Genomic DNA, 13,527 nt, shown 5'->3' with positions numbered 1-13,527 from the left:
TTATTTTTGCCAGTGTCATTCCATGGTTACAGTTTATCAAACGGATTTTGTATTTGTTTTTTGACATTGCGATACCAAATAGAATGGTCAAGATTGGTTGATAAACTGACCCAGTGTAGCCAGCCCAGCCAACCAACAGGAGACAGCGCCTTCTTCACTTTCTTGATAGACTGACTGATGAAATATGTCCAGTAATACCTACTGATCGTTCTATGAATATGTCCTTTTACGGAAAATATTTATGAAGTTTGTTTATGGTTCTTTTCACTGATGACACTGACAACTGAATATAATTTAACAAGTTACTTTGACATTAACCAAGAAAGACAACTTGCTCGCTCAATAGGTAGGTATAGGAAGAAAAAAGTTGTTTTCAGATTCTTCTGTTTTGATGTAATTTTAATGCGGTACCTACCTATATGTTTTAAACATATTTTGTAATAGCGTAACCTAAACTTGTAATGGAATAGTATATCAGCTTAGTATAGAGCTATGGATGACACTGAAAGTACAACAACGTCTGCTGACGAGAACACTGGTAATTTGTGCGATAATCCGACAAGGGACACACTTGCAGAAGGCCTATTAGGTTTATTGAAACCTACTGTTGACCAATTGGACGATAGGGTCCGAGCAACAAGGTATTTTATCATATTTTTACGGCAATAACTCTTGCATAGACTCTTCCTATTGTTTCATAATTGTCATTATAAAGTTTCACTGTGTAATGTTAATGACCTCTATTGTTAATTAGAACTGATGTAAGAAGTGCCCTTACGAAATCAGTTCATTCGGAATGCAACAGTAGTATAATTTACACAAGCAAAATAATGTCTGATATTTTATTATTTGAAAAATACAAAAGTACATCATTACTTTGCAGGATATCACAGTTGGAATTGAAACAGCAAATAGACTCATTGAATGAGGAGTTACAGAAGGTGCGAGAGGCACTGAATAACCACCCAGACCTGGACCCTTATGTTAAAAAGCTGATAGCTTGCAAGCATAAAGTTACTGTAGTTCTTAATGTCTTACAAGCCTCACAGGTGAGTTAATAGGGATCCCTTTCATTGGCATAATGTGTTTTGTCCTAAAATGGATTGGCATAATTTATTTAGCATAATATTAATTAGACCGAATTTGGTTTTAGCATAATATGTGTAGGTTTAGGTGCGGCGGGGGTGGCCCTTGGAGCACCATGCTAAAAATTGTATGCTAAAAACTGTTGTGCTTATTAGTATTATGCGAAATCATAATTAGTAGTAATTACAATATGCTAACTTATTTTATGCTTAAAGCATATAGTTAATATCTTTTATTAAGGTGGTAACATGTCTTTGCATTATGTTCACCATCGCATATTATTTGAGAATGATTACAAATGCATTAAAAACCTTACAATATTGTTATGTTTTCTCTACGTCTATTTCACATTAATTTTCACAAATATGATTGGAGATTTCATAAAATAAAAATAAGAAATAAAAACACATAAACTGAGCTAACTACACATTTTATATTTACAGGACAGACTTAATGAGATAAGGCGTATGGTTAGCAAAGAACAGAGTGTACGCAAAGCTGTGTTACCAGAGGAGCATCAACAGCCAGAGCAAAGCACAAGCGGCATTGTCTCAGAGCGAGGAAGCATCAACTAACATGGAGACTCCATATCAAAACCACATTGCTAAATCTGACTTTGAACATGTCTATGAGCCAGCTGAAGACAGTTTCCTGTTAATTGATGCCTTAGAAAAAGAACTAGATATTATAAAAACCAAAAACCCCATGTTTTGTCTCGAAGTTGGATCTGGCAGCGGAGTTGTTATTACAGCTTTTGGTATGGCCTTTCCAGAAGCATTTTGTATAAGTACAGATGTCAATTTCAAAGCTTGTGAAATGTCACAGTCCACAGCAAAGTACAATAAAGTTTTGATGGATACTGTCAATATGGATCTCGCTAGTTCTTTTGTTAATGGCATGTTTGATGTGATAATATTCAATCCTCCCTATGTGGTAACAGAAACAAGCGAATGCGGTGGAATGGATATTACTGCAAGTTGGGCTGGTGGCAATAAAGGCCGAGAAGTGACAGATAGACTCCTCAACATGATACCAAAGAAACTAGCACAAGATGGCATCTTCTATATTTTGCTGATTGAAGATAACATTCCAGAAGAAGTAACTGAAATAATGACAACGCTCGGATATAAATCGCAAATGGTTATCAGTAGGAAGGTTAGGAATGAACAGCAGCTTGTGATGAAGTTTTACAAGTGAATGAGTTTGTTATTTTGATTGTTTGATTGATTAATTTATCAATTACTTGTACAATAAGGTTTAATAAAAAATATATTTCATAATGACACATTTCATTTGAGCACCATGTGGATCTGAAGGTGGTGGGAATGGTTGCAAAATGATTTGGAAATTGAAAAGTTCTTAAAACAAATAGTAAAACAACATTTTTGAAAACATTGTATATTTTAAGAAGTTGTAAACTGTGAAAAAATTTATAATAAAACCTCCACCAAAAATTAAATTTTCATGTGACTTTGTCACTGCTTGAGATTCTTCTTCACTGCATCTCCAAATGTCTTTGCACCTTCCAGGTTCTCTTCAAAACCAGGTAATGAGGCACAGTCTTTAAACCAGCGCTGGATGTTGGGGAAATCTGTTAAATCCCAGCCAACAGCCTGAAAGTAATTAATAACTAATCAGAACATATCTTTTGCTAAGTATTGCCTATTTTATACATGAAAGATTAGTTTGGTAAATACATTTTGATCATCCTTATCTTTACATATTATAAAACAAAGTTCTCTGCTGCGTCTGTCTGTCTGTTTGTGATGAACTCAAAAACTACTGTACAGATTTTCATGCGGTTTTCGCCAATAGATTGTGTGGTTCCTGAGGAAGGTTTAGTATGTTTTTACCAGAGTGAAGCCGGGCGAGCCGTTTGTAAATAAGTACAAATATTTTTGGTTATCTGCAATGTAGAATAATAATTGTATAACATAATTAAGTGTTCCACATTTTTTAGGATTAAATGAATTAATAAAATTCCGGTTTTAACCTGTAGAACAGACACATTAAGATAACTTACAAGGATGCTGGACATTGATGCACAAATAGAGGTGTCTGCGATGGTTGGATTATCACCAGCAACCCACTTGGTGTTACTCAGGAACCCATCCAGGAACTTCAGGCTGTTGTTCAGGTCATCTTTAAGGGCTGTCTTTATTTCTGTCTCTCCCATGAAAAGGATGGGGTACTGAAATTATCAAATAAACCATTCTTACATATCTTACAGACCCGATTTTCTAGACATCTTTTATATAATTTCGCAAGCAAAAAAACTTACACATATCGCTCTAATCTTCACATATAAGTTAGAACTATCGAAGTACAGTCTTTGATTCACCACTGCCCGACGCCGCAGGTCCTTAGGATACCATTGGTCATCTTTCCCAAACTTTTCTGCCAAGTAGCTAGCTATAGCTCTACTTTCCCATAGAATAAAACCGTCGTCGTCCAAAGTAGGCACACAGTGTTGGGGATTTATCTTTAAAAAACTCTCCTTTGGTTGCTCTTTTTTCATTAAATCCACCTTTTCGATTTCTATTGGAACACCAATAGCTTTAGCAGCTAAGAAGGCTCCTCGTGATGGGCCACTTCTAGGCTCATGGTAAAGTTTAGGAGCGGACATGGCAATGACTAAATATCTTAATTATTATTTAATAAAAGCTGTTGTTTAAATACATAATATGTGAAAATTTTACAAATATTCAACAGACAGACAAACCGGCCGTGTCGAGTTTTCGTGTTTGTTTTTATTTTCCTTCCTCTCGGTAGGAGCCGATCCGTGTGAGGGGAGGGAGGTGTGTGTAGATTTTTGACAAAGTCAAAGCTAGCAAATCAATTACAAAAACTATCGATATATATCGATAGTAATATATTTACCACATTATTTACACATGATGTTATTAGCTATGCTATTTCACAAACTGGTTGGCTACTGACTGGTCGGTCAGCGACTGCCAAATAGTATCGATTGTTTTTACTCGCGAGAAAACTCGAGTGCTAAGAAATAAAAAGTAATCATTTACTTACTTAACAAATACTTATAACATTATAACTTATGAATAGGTAACAATACAAACAATAGGACAAATATTAATATTAACCTCGAAATGCAGTACCTATAATAATGATAGGATCTTTGATAACGGCATTATTACATCTTGATACGCTATCGAAACTATTTCCTGTCGTGACGAGTTTACTATCGATACCTTTTCAGTCAAAGTCATCAATAATATTACCACAATTTCTTGCTATCGTTACTATCGATATTTCGAGTATTAGTGGCTCGATCTAACTACTTACGTATCGACATGTCGGCATCACTAGTTGTGATTTGTGTTGATTTGGTTGTGTTGTTTTGTTGTCAAAGAAAGAGTAGAGTACCTATGTAAATTATTATGTTGTTGTTGATATCCTCTTGTTTGTATTAGGTATTTACACATAATATTATTACTCAACTCCTAACGAGGGTATTTATTTATGCCTGTTTCAGATGTGAGTTTGTTTAGTGTTCTTTTTTTTTCTTGTCGCTTGAATCGGCGCGGCAAAACAGTCCATGTTTGGCCTTTTAGAAAAAAAATATTTTACGATGGAAATGGAAACGAAACAATGCCGAGTATGCTTAAAAGAGGGTTCCTTGAATAATATTTTCAGCAAACTTGGTACATCTACCATAGCGAATAACATTATGAACTTGGCGAAAGTTCAGGTAAGTAACTAGGTATATTTAGCTATCATTATCTCCTCTTCCTCTTGTCTCTGTTCTAATCTCTCTTCTCATCATCATTTCCTATTCTCTTCTCTCCTCCTCTTCTAAAGACTTTCAATTCTATTTTTCTTTGCGTGTGGTAATGAATTTTTTTTGTGTCGGATCAATTTTTTTAGGTGCTACCTACCAAATTTTCACCAATGGGTAGTGTGATTCCTTAAGAAGGTTTAGGTGATGTTATTAACCAAGCAAATTAGGGACGGGCCACTGGTATACATATAATTTGTTTTCACCACAATATGTTCTAAAACACCTATTTTATTTCGTTTTCAGGTGCATCCAAATGATGGTTTACCTGATACAATCTGCGACAAATGTATAAAAACCCTAGAGACATGCATAAAATTCATTCAACAATGCGAGGAGTCAGATAGAGCATTAAAAGCTTTAATTAAAATAAATAAAGGCAAAACTTTGGATATTTCTGATAATTATAACTTTGAAAATAATGAAGAATTATTTGATGATATAAAATCATCAGTAAATAATGATAATTATGAATTATCCGAGGAGTGCAATAAGAAAGATTCTTTTCTTAGTAATGTACTTTCAAATGATGTACAAAAGTCTATAAAGGAAGAATCAGTTTCTCAAATAATAGATGAAAAAAAGGCTCGACAACAACAGTGTTTCACTTGTGGAAAAGTCATGTCGTCCCGGTAAGTATTCTTTCTTGTTTAGTTTACTATTATGCTATGCTATGCACACTAATTCCTTAACCCATATAATTATTTATATCATTTAATCAATGGAAGGAGTTAGGGAGAATAGATTTAAAAAATGTTTCCAAATTAAATATTTTTTATTTGTATTTTATTTGTAATTAGTAATACACCATAGAGTTATATACTAGTTTTACCAATAAAATCTGTTATCCTATTCCAGGTTTCGCTTAAAAACACATTTGAGAACGCATACTGGTGAGAGGCCTTACTCATGTCCACATTGCAACAAAAACTTTTCTTTGGCCCAAAACCTGAAAGTACACCTTCGAGTACATACGGTAAAGTTTAATTTTCTATTTAATTTTCTTAGAAAAATTCAATGAAGGGTAACTTGACATATGGTTGACTGTACATGAAACAAAATACATTGGATTCAATTAAAGTGGAAAATTTGCATATGTAAGCAATAAGTAAGTGATTTTCTACCCATAAGGCAAAATATTCTGTAAGGCAAAATACTTTAATTTTTTACTTTATTTATCATGTAATGTAACATTAAGTTTAAAATGAAGTACATATCTATGAAGTAAGTATAAGACAAATTTTAGATGTTATTTGAATACTCCAGGGTGAGAAGCCACTCCAATGCCCGACGTGTGGCGCGGCGTTCGCTCACTCCGCGGGTCTGGCGGCGCACGTCCGCAAACATTCTGGCGAGCTGCCATATCGATGTGTGCTGTGCCCACGCAGTTTCCGCACCGTCGGCCACTTACAGTATCACATACGGTAAATTTCAACATTTACCCTTTACTAACCTAGGTATAATGGAATGATAATATTTAACTTAGCATTGCTATTATTTATTTATTACTAGCTAAATCCCGCGGTGTTACCCGCATAGTTATCTTAAAAAATAATTAACTTTACATGCACAGTAGCGCCATCTACTTTATAAATCTAGCGTTATAAACCGCGAGAATCGTGTAGGTACTTTCGTAATAAAAATGTGTTAAACCGAGCTCAGCTTCCTTAATACCAAATTTCGTAAACGCTTTCACACACAGCAGTTTTGCTGTGTATGAAAGCGTAAGAGTTTGTTATTTTGATTGGGATTACGTAATTTATTTGTTATATTTTTATTGAATAACTGTTTTTAAAAATTAAAAAATATATATCTAATTTCAGACGTCACACAGGAGAGAAAAACTTCGAGTGCGACTCTTGCGGGCGAGCGTTTATAACTCGAAGCGATTTAAAGCAGCACCTGCTAACACACACAGGGGAGAAGCCCCACGTGTGCTGCATATGCGGCCTGCGGGTCACCAGAGCCTCGCATCTCAAACGACACGTCCAGCACGCCCATAAAGAGTTGCCATGTAAAGGCTGCGCAAAAAAATTCACACATAAGGCCGAATTAGATAAACATGCAAAGGAACATTGCGAAAGTACCACTAAATGATTGTAAATAATATTACAACTACCTATTGACATTAACTATATTATAGTAAAAAGTGCATTATTATAATAGGTGGATTTTCTTAATAAATTGCTAGGTATTAAATAGTTTGTACTGTCTCTATTTATAATAAAGAATTATTTTCAATTTCTTTTTAATTTGTGACATAGATAAGAACATCGTCATTTTATTTTGTGACCATTTTAAATTTACAAAATTTTTTTCTCATAAACAAAATAAAAGTAGGTTCATAATTAACGAATGCTTATATAAGGAAAAATTAATAAAGTACTCTAAAATAAACGTTTTCATTAACTTAGCAAAAGGCGGCAATGCTTTTTGTTTATCAACCAAACAGTGCTGCACTCTGGCGCGATAAATGCGCAGTAATACTCCCGATTGCAAGTTATGTGTATGATTGCCAGGTGTGAGACGCATGGAATTAGGAGGAAGTACTTACTAAATCGATGGTGAGGCGGTAATAATCTATAGTAGTGGGTCATTTACGTTATACGAGCCAACGAAATTCAACTGTTTTTGTTCAACAAGCAACTAGTTACTAAACAGTTGGCGTTGTTGACCAACTGGTTTGATACAACGTGGCTTTGTTTTTTCATCTGATTCGTAGCGTTTTTGGCTCAACGCATTGCACGTAGGCAAAACAGTTGAGAATAATATTAAGTTTAAAAAAAATAGTTTTTTTCTTTCACACTACAGTTCTACTGTTATAATTAAACCAGTTAGATCGTTGAGCATAGAAAACAGTTGAATAAATAAAACGGTTAGTTGAAATAACGCCCACTAATCTAAGGTTTATAGGATTTCCATTTTACCGGTAGTTACCGGTTTTATTTTTGACATTGACATTTGATGCAATCTGGCAACACATGTTTAGTTGATTTGATAGATTCGAATTTCGAAATACGTTAACATAACGTTTGTTCTATGGCTTTGTCGTGTTATTTTCAATTAAAACGAGTTTTCTTTGTGATTTCTAGAAATTGTTGAGAGCCTTTATTTACAGGAAATCAAGATTCGTAGCTTCTATTGGTGTACTTACAGAGAAGTTAACATTCTGTGATCTAGTATTATTTTAGCCAAAACAGTTGGCGCACAAATTGGTATAATGTCCCGAGATATCTATTATTCCGACAAATATTATGATGAAGAACACGAATATAGGTATTTACACTTTATTTTTTTGGAGGTGTAGTACAAAGTTTTGTAATTTCATAAAGTACTACACAATTATTTCCGTAGGTACATTGCCTATAGGTACAATAGTTAATATTTTTACTCTGCCGGTGCTTTACACAATACCTATTATTTTATATTAGATTTACAACTACTTATGATAAGCAGTTATGGGTGTTTATTGTTTAAAAACATTGTTTACATTTGCAGACATGTGGTGTTGCCCAAAGAAATGGTCAAATTGGTACCTAAAAACCATTTGATGTCAGAGCAAGAATGGCGCAGTATTGGGGTCCAGCAAAGCCAAGGATGGATACATTACATGACACATCAACCAGGTAGGTTGTGCTTACACTGGTAATGTTTTGAGGAAATAAAAATCATTAACAAACAAAAAAACATGAATACTTATCAATTCCTGATCATAAATGTTACATATATTTTATTTCAGAGCCACACATCCTTCTATTCAGGAGAAAGAAAACTACACCACCAGAAAAAAAGTAAAACTTGTCTCTGCAGGTTGTGGTTGAGTGTAAATGTATAGTAGGGGAATGGATTCACCCAAACAGCTGAGACTTTTGATATATTTAAGCATCATGTAAATTGTCATTTCATTTTTTGTTTGTGGTTGCCATTGGGGTTGTGACATCATGAAGGCCAGCATATAAAATGAATCTTAAAATTTTGAAGATTTGGCAACGATTTTATTACAGACCTCCTAGTCTCATGTCAACCCTCAGCAATAATGTTGTTGCCTATCAGTTGCTAAGGTTTACATGTTCCTTTAGTTGCCTCATACAACATTCAAGGGACAATGTGGAGTGGTCATATTTTGTATGTACATACATACAAAATTATTTTGTTTAAATGGCTGAAATACATATTTCAGCCATTTAAATTATATGTAACTGTATTTAGAAGAAAGCTGTTTGGATGTGATAAATCCACTAGTTTTAATTTAGTTTAAGGTTGGCCCATGACAAACTACCTACATGCCATAGTTTTGTGATGAAATGACAATATTGTAAATAATCTTGACTTTGCCACAACATATGTTTACATGTCCTTTTAGTTTATTCTGCTCAAATAATTAACTTTTGTATGCGGTTGAGAACCCATGAAGTAAGGTTTTATAATTAAACATCTTTGGTTTTGTTTTGGACAACAGATCTTCATTCCGTAATTTAATTTTCTTTGCATATAATTTAGTCATTATCATTTAAGAGTTGTGAAAATTAACATATTATGATAAGGCCTTATGACTAAATATTTATCATCAATTTTTCATCTGGTGATAGAATGTGTCAGTGCCTAAACAAATGAATGCCTTAATTGACAAATTGAATGATAAAAAAAGACAGTTTGTCCTGAAGCGAAGAATCAGGATCAGTAATTGACTCCATATTTGTCTCTCCAATCGTATTTGAATTTACGCTAGGTAAGATCACTGACTTTTTCTAAAAATAATTTTAAAAATAATAGGTTTTGGCAGGAGACATCTTTACTATCGAGTAAACGCAGACACTTTGAGAGTATCGACTCTCAAAGCGTCTGTGCTTATGTGTTGTGAATCCCAAAATGAAATAATATTAAAAAACACTGATATGAGGCAGATATTTGCAGTCTGTTACTTATCTATATAGCCCTTAGTAGTAATAGTGATTAATAATAGTGTTAAATATCGTAATTGAATTATATGTACATGTTATTGTTGATATTATCACTTTAGCATTTCACTACAGTGCCTTTCGTGACTCTTCTGTGAATTTTTTTAGTATAAAATATAATGTTCATGGCATTTTGTGTCTCTTTTGACACTAAACGCCACTTGTTGACAACACAAGTTAGCAACACACCTATGTGCTTGAATTAAACTAAAACAATTTTTGGTTCAGTTTAAATTAGTATGTTATGGTTGCTAATTAAACACACTAAATTGTCAGTTAAATAATTATATATGCATACCTACATATTACAAAAAGAAGTAGGTATGCAAATACATTTTTCCATAAACGACTTAACTATATATATACCACGGGCAATGAGTTAAGTTTTAAAGCTGTATGCATTGGCTGTATGTCGACATTTTTAATAATTGACTAATGTTATTCATTTGTAAATAGTTCTAACGAATATTATCAATTAGCATCAATGTGGTGTTTGAATAATGAATCTGAATCAAATAAATTGTTTGGTGCTATGTTGCTGTGAGTTTTTATTTCTTTCTTGTCCCTGAGAATTATTACTCCTGTCAGATGTACAATCAACAGCACATCAACCTACCTGAATTCATTGCCAACCCGCCGCTATTACCGCGCCATCGCCATATAAATGTTCATGCAGGGCTACTTAATGTGCTGTTAACTGTACCCATGTATGATGTAACCAAAATTAAGGTAACCAAAATTTTTTTGTTTAGATAATGTGGAGAAAAATAATAGAAAATTAAATGGTTGATAAACTCAGGTATTAGAAATAAAACTAAAATAAAAAAATAACAATTTTATTTTCTTTTCTTCTTAGCACTAGGTGACAGGGAGGGTATCTTGGCACTGGTGTCAGGCTGGGAAAACTCCATTGGCTCTATTTTGATGTCATCTGCTGTTACTGTATCCAGGAGATCAAGTCCAAGCTGCTCCTGTTCCAGACTGTGCAACATCTGGAAGCCAGGCTCTAAAGATGGGGTGAACGCCCCGTCTAGAGCTGCAGGAAAGTGTAGTTCTGGAACTTCCTCCAACTTCAATTGTGGAGCTATGTCTCCAATCGCCAATGCTTCACATTGACTCCTAAGGTCCTCGCATTTCTTCTTGACGTTAGCATGGTATCTAACAACTCTATTATTATAGAAGTCATGTAAATTTCCGACATTTAAGTCTGCAAATACTTTTGATACAACATCTGGGAAACCAGATTTGAGGCCATTGGCTTCTTTGTCAACAACTGTCCTCATTAATTTGCACATGTTCGTCATGTAGATGTCGAGAGCGTCGGCCACAGCGTTCAGTGCCGTATTAGTGCAGCTTGCGATCCCGACGTGGCCTACAGCTATAGCAGCGCATTGTCTTAAAGCACGTTTATGACTTTCTGGTGTGAATGGGAGAATAACTGGTCCTCTACCAAGAGAAAAGTCACAGTACTTTTTGTGCAAGAAGTTTATCGGAGGAGTAGCTTCATGTTCCAGTTTTAACTCTGGTTCAGGAGGTATAGCAGGCAAACTCATAGAATCAAGTCTAGCACCTTCAAATACGGCATTTTCCGTTTGTTCCAAGATTGCTGATAATTGTCTTGAACACGCGTGCAACTGTATGGTGTGGGTGATCAAATTCGGCTTCGGTAATTCTATCGGTGAAGATTTCACTGTGATTGGGATCTCCGGAATGTTTTGCATACCCAACTCTATTATCGGATTGAAATTCACGTTTTGCTGAACAATGTCCTCGTTTCCATTATCATCGAATTCTCCCCAGAGTTGTGTTTTTGTAGTCATTATTATTAAATTAGGTAGGTACTAAAAATGAAATTAAAAACACTCAAGACAGCCAAAACTCTTTATCAACATGTAAACAAGCAAAAGCTCACTGACTACTGACTATTCATCCTGCTTGACGTAACGTTGATGTTAATAGATGATACGTTGACAGTGACAGTTTTAAGTGCTTTTTCTCAAACAGAATGCATCGAAATTGAAGTAGTAAATTCAAAAAATTAAAACTTGCTAAGATGGGTCGTCCAGTCGTTCATCATACGATTTCTCCTTGTTTTACAAAAAAATCTTTAAGAGCAGCGGTTTCGGCATCAGGTGATTAGCTTTCTCGTTTGATAATAGAAATCTTGATAACATTCTAAAGATTTCTACTACTATTTTATTAATTATATTTCGCTTATATTTTTCCCTGGGTAAAAAAATAATTCATTTGGGGGTTTCACGCGCTCGAAGCCGCAGGTATACAATAAAAAAAGGATTAATAACTACAGGTACCATTTTAATCAACATCATCAGAATAGTCCACGAGTAAGTTTATTAATTTCTCTTTGTTCAAATTAGAAGTAAAAAAAATAATCCTAATCGGGGCTTGTAGACTGAGACATTTTGTAGCAATGTTATTTAGGTTTACCTTTGTAAAATTATAATTTTGTTCATTTTCTGTGATGTATATTTGTATACTATGAATAAATTTATTTCTATTAATTATTTCTCCAATTAATTTGCTTCCTTTATTTATTGCATTACATATTACAGGATTCCACAATATTTTCTGTAAGGAATAAGTATTCTCAGGAATTCGTATATTTTAATCATACGATACAGATACACTCACGTCACGTCCCTTACGGGGTAGACAGAGCCAAGAGTTGCAAAATTCGAAGTCCACAGACTTCAATCTTCAATCTTGGGTCTGTTCATCGATGGCGGGCTTATTGGTGGAAATTAGTTTTAAAATAGTAATAATTTGTTAGACTATTGCCAATGAGAAGATCTCCAGTTTATTATAGCATTTTCTCTTGATTGAATTTTACAATCTGGGAGGAGCAGCAGTTAGCACATTCTATGTTTTTTCGCTGACAGACCGTAGAAGCCATTTTTATATATGAATTTCTGAAAATCGGCGTCTATAGAGGTAGTAGAAGGCAAGCAAAATTTTTTGAGAACTGAAATAGAACTTTCAAATGGTGACCAGATGATACAAAATTGCAAACAGGATGTTGATAATTATCACCAACCGTGGCGAAGGTTGATACAATTTGCGTTAATTTTTTGAATAGTTAGTCGTCTATCCGGCAAATTCAGCATTTAGCGCGAGGACTGATATATAATATGAATATAATTGCTACATTCCACGCGGAACAATTAAAACTAATGACGACGATACAACATAAATTATGTTGTTTTCAACATAGTGTTAAACAGCGAGTGGCTAACGTGTAGTTACAATACCGGAGCCGATTCCGATTGTTCTTCTTTTCTTTTTATCTCTCTCTCATCTCATTTGGGGCTGTGACGTCCCAGAGCCAGGACCTAGCATAAAAATTGAACCTATATTATTATTTTGAAATTTTGGCAGTGATTTTACAAGAGGCCTGACGTCACCCCTTTTTGGGAATGGTATTTGTTACCTATCATCTGCCAAGTGCAAAATACAAACAATTCAAAGTTACGTGAAACTTAGAACATGAATGAGTCGCCGCGTGTCGGCCGTAGTCTGCCGCGGCGTCGCGCGTCGTAGGGCTTCGTAGCATCGCAATTAGTCGTAGCATCGTAGCCTATTGTAGCGTTGTAGCCTTTCGTAGCACCTCATATGTAGCGCGATGGTATATAGTTAAAATACTTTCTTTTTTCTTTCGGTTTCGAA

At 34.6% G+C, this 13,527-nt stretch overlaps 6 protein-coding genes across 7 annotated transcripts; 4 read left to right on the top strand and 2 right to left on the bottom strand.

Annotated features, from left to right (window-relative positions):
- The first annotated feature begins 303 nt into the window (after positions 1-303).
- Snapin (SNAP associated protein) lies at positions 304-2,366 on the top strand. Its single transcript, XM_053758453.2, has 3 exons — positions 304-641; positions 884-1,049; positions 1,530-2,366. Exons 1-3 carry the CDS (start codon positions 493-495, stop codon positions 1,659-1,661), a joined length of 447 nt encoding a protein of 148 aa, XP_053614428.1. The 5' UTR covers positions 304-492; the 3' UTR covers positions 1,662-2,366.
- On the top strand, positions 1,663-2,366 carry HemK2 (HemK methyltransferase 2). Its single transcript, XM_053758452.1, has one exon. It carries the CDS (start codon positions 1,663-1,665, stop codon positions 2,281-2,283), a length of 621 nt encoding a protein of 206 aa, XP_053614427.1. The 3' UTR covers positions 2,284-2,366.
- Positions 2,367-2,468: 102 nt separating this feature from the next.
- On the bottom strand, positions 2,469-4,022 carry LOC128677529 (glutathione S-transferase 1-like). Its single transcript, XM_053758451.2, has 3 exons — positions 3,368-4,022; positions 3,110-3,277; positions 2,469-2,699 (listed from the first exon to the last, which is right to left on the bottom strand). Exons 1-3 carry the CDS (start codon positions 3,710-3,712, stop codon positions 2,562-2,564), a joined length of 651 nt encoding a protein of 216 aa, XP_053614426.1. The 5' UTR covers positions 3,713-4,022; the 3' UTR covers positions 2,469-2,561.
- Positions 4,023-4,356: 334 nt separating this feature from the next.
- Positions 4,357-7,126, top strand: LOC128677526 (zinc finger protein 239-like). Of its 2 annotated transcripts, XM_053758448.2 has the most exons (6): positions 4,362-4,477; positions 4,583-4,798; positions 5,132-5,517; positions 5,744-5,861; positions 6,152-6,309; positions 6,709-7,126. In XM_053758448.2, exons 2-6 carry the CDS (start codon positions 4,646-4,648, stop codon positions 6,980-6,982), a joined length of 1,089 nt encoding a protein of 362 aa, XP_053614423.1. In that variant the 5' UTR covers positions 4,362-4,477; positions 4,583-4,645; the 3' UTR covers positions 6,983-7,126. The 2 variants fall into 2 exon arrangements, with proteins under 2 accessions (XP_053614424.1, XP_053614423.1); XM_053758449.2 differs by having other exon boundaries at positions 4,357-4,584.
- Positions 7,127-7,873: 747 nt separating this feature from the next.
- Cks30A (Cyclin-dependent kinase subunit 30A) lies at positions 7,874-10,380 on the top strand. The gene is made up of 3 exons (XM_053758454.2): positions 7,874-8,161; positions 8,384-8,511; positions 8,625-10,380. The coding sequence occupies exons 1-3, from the start codon at positions 8,106-8,108 to the stop codon at positions 8,678-8,680; spliced, it is 240 nt and encodes a 79-aa protein (XP_053614429.1). The 5' UTR covers positions 7,874-8,105; the 3' UTR covers positions 8,681-10,380.
- A 285-nt stretch (positions 10,381-10,665) lies between these two features.
- LOC128677528 (STAGA complex 65 subunit gamma-like) lies at positions 10,666-11,756 on the bottom strand. Its single transcript, XM_053758450.2, has one exon. The coding sequence runs from the start codon at positions 11,661-11,663 to the stop codon at positions 10,680-10,682; it is 984 nt and encodes a 327-aa protein (XP_053614425.1). The 5' UTR covers positions 11,664-11,756; the 3' UTR covers positions 10,666-10,679.
- Positions 11,757-13,527: the final 1,771 nt, after the last annotated feature.

This window comes from Plodia interpunctella, chromosome 18 (genome assembly GCF_027563975.2).
Source record: "Plodia interpunctella isolate USDA-ARS_2022_Savannah chromosome 18, ilPloInte3.2, whole genome shotgun sequence".
Taxonomy (NCBI): Eukaryota; Metazoa; Arthropoda; class Insecta; order Lepidoptera; family Pyralidae; genus Plodia; species Plodia interpunctella.
Note: the sequence above shows the minus strand (reverse complement) of the source record. Positions and strands in the feature narration are given on the sequence as shown.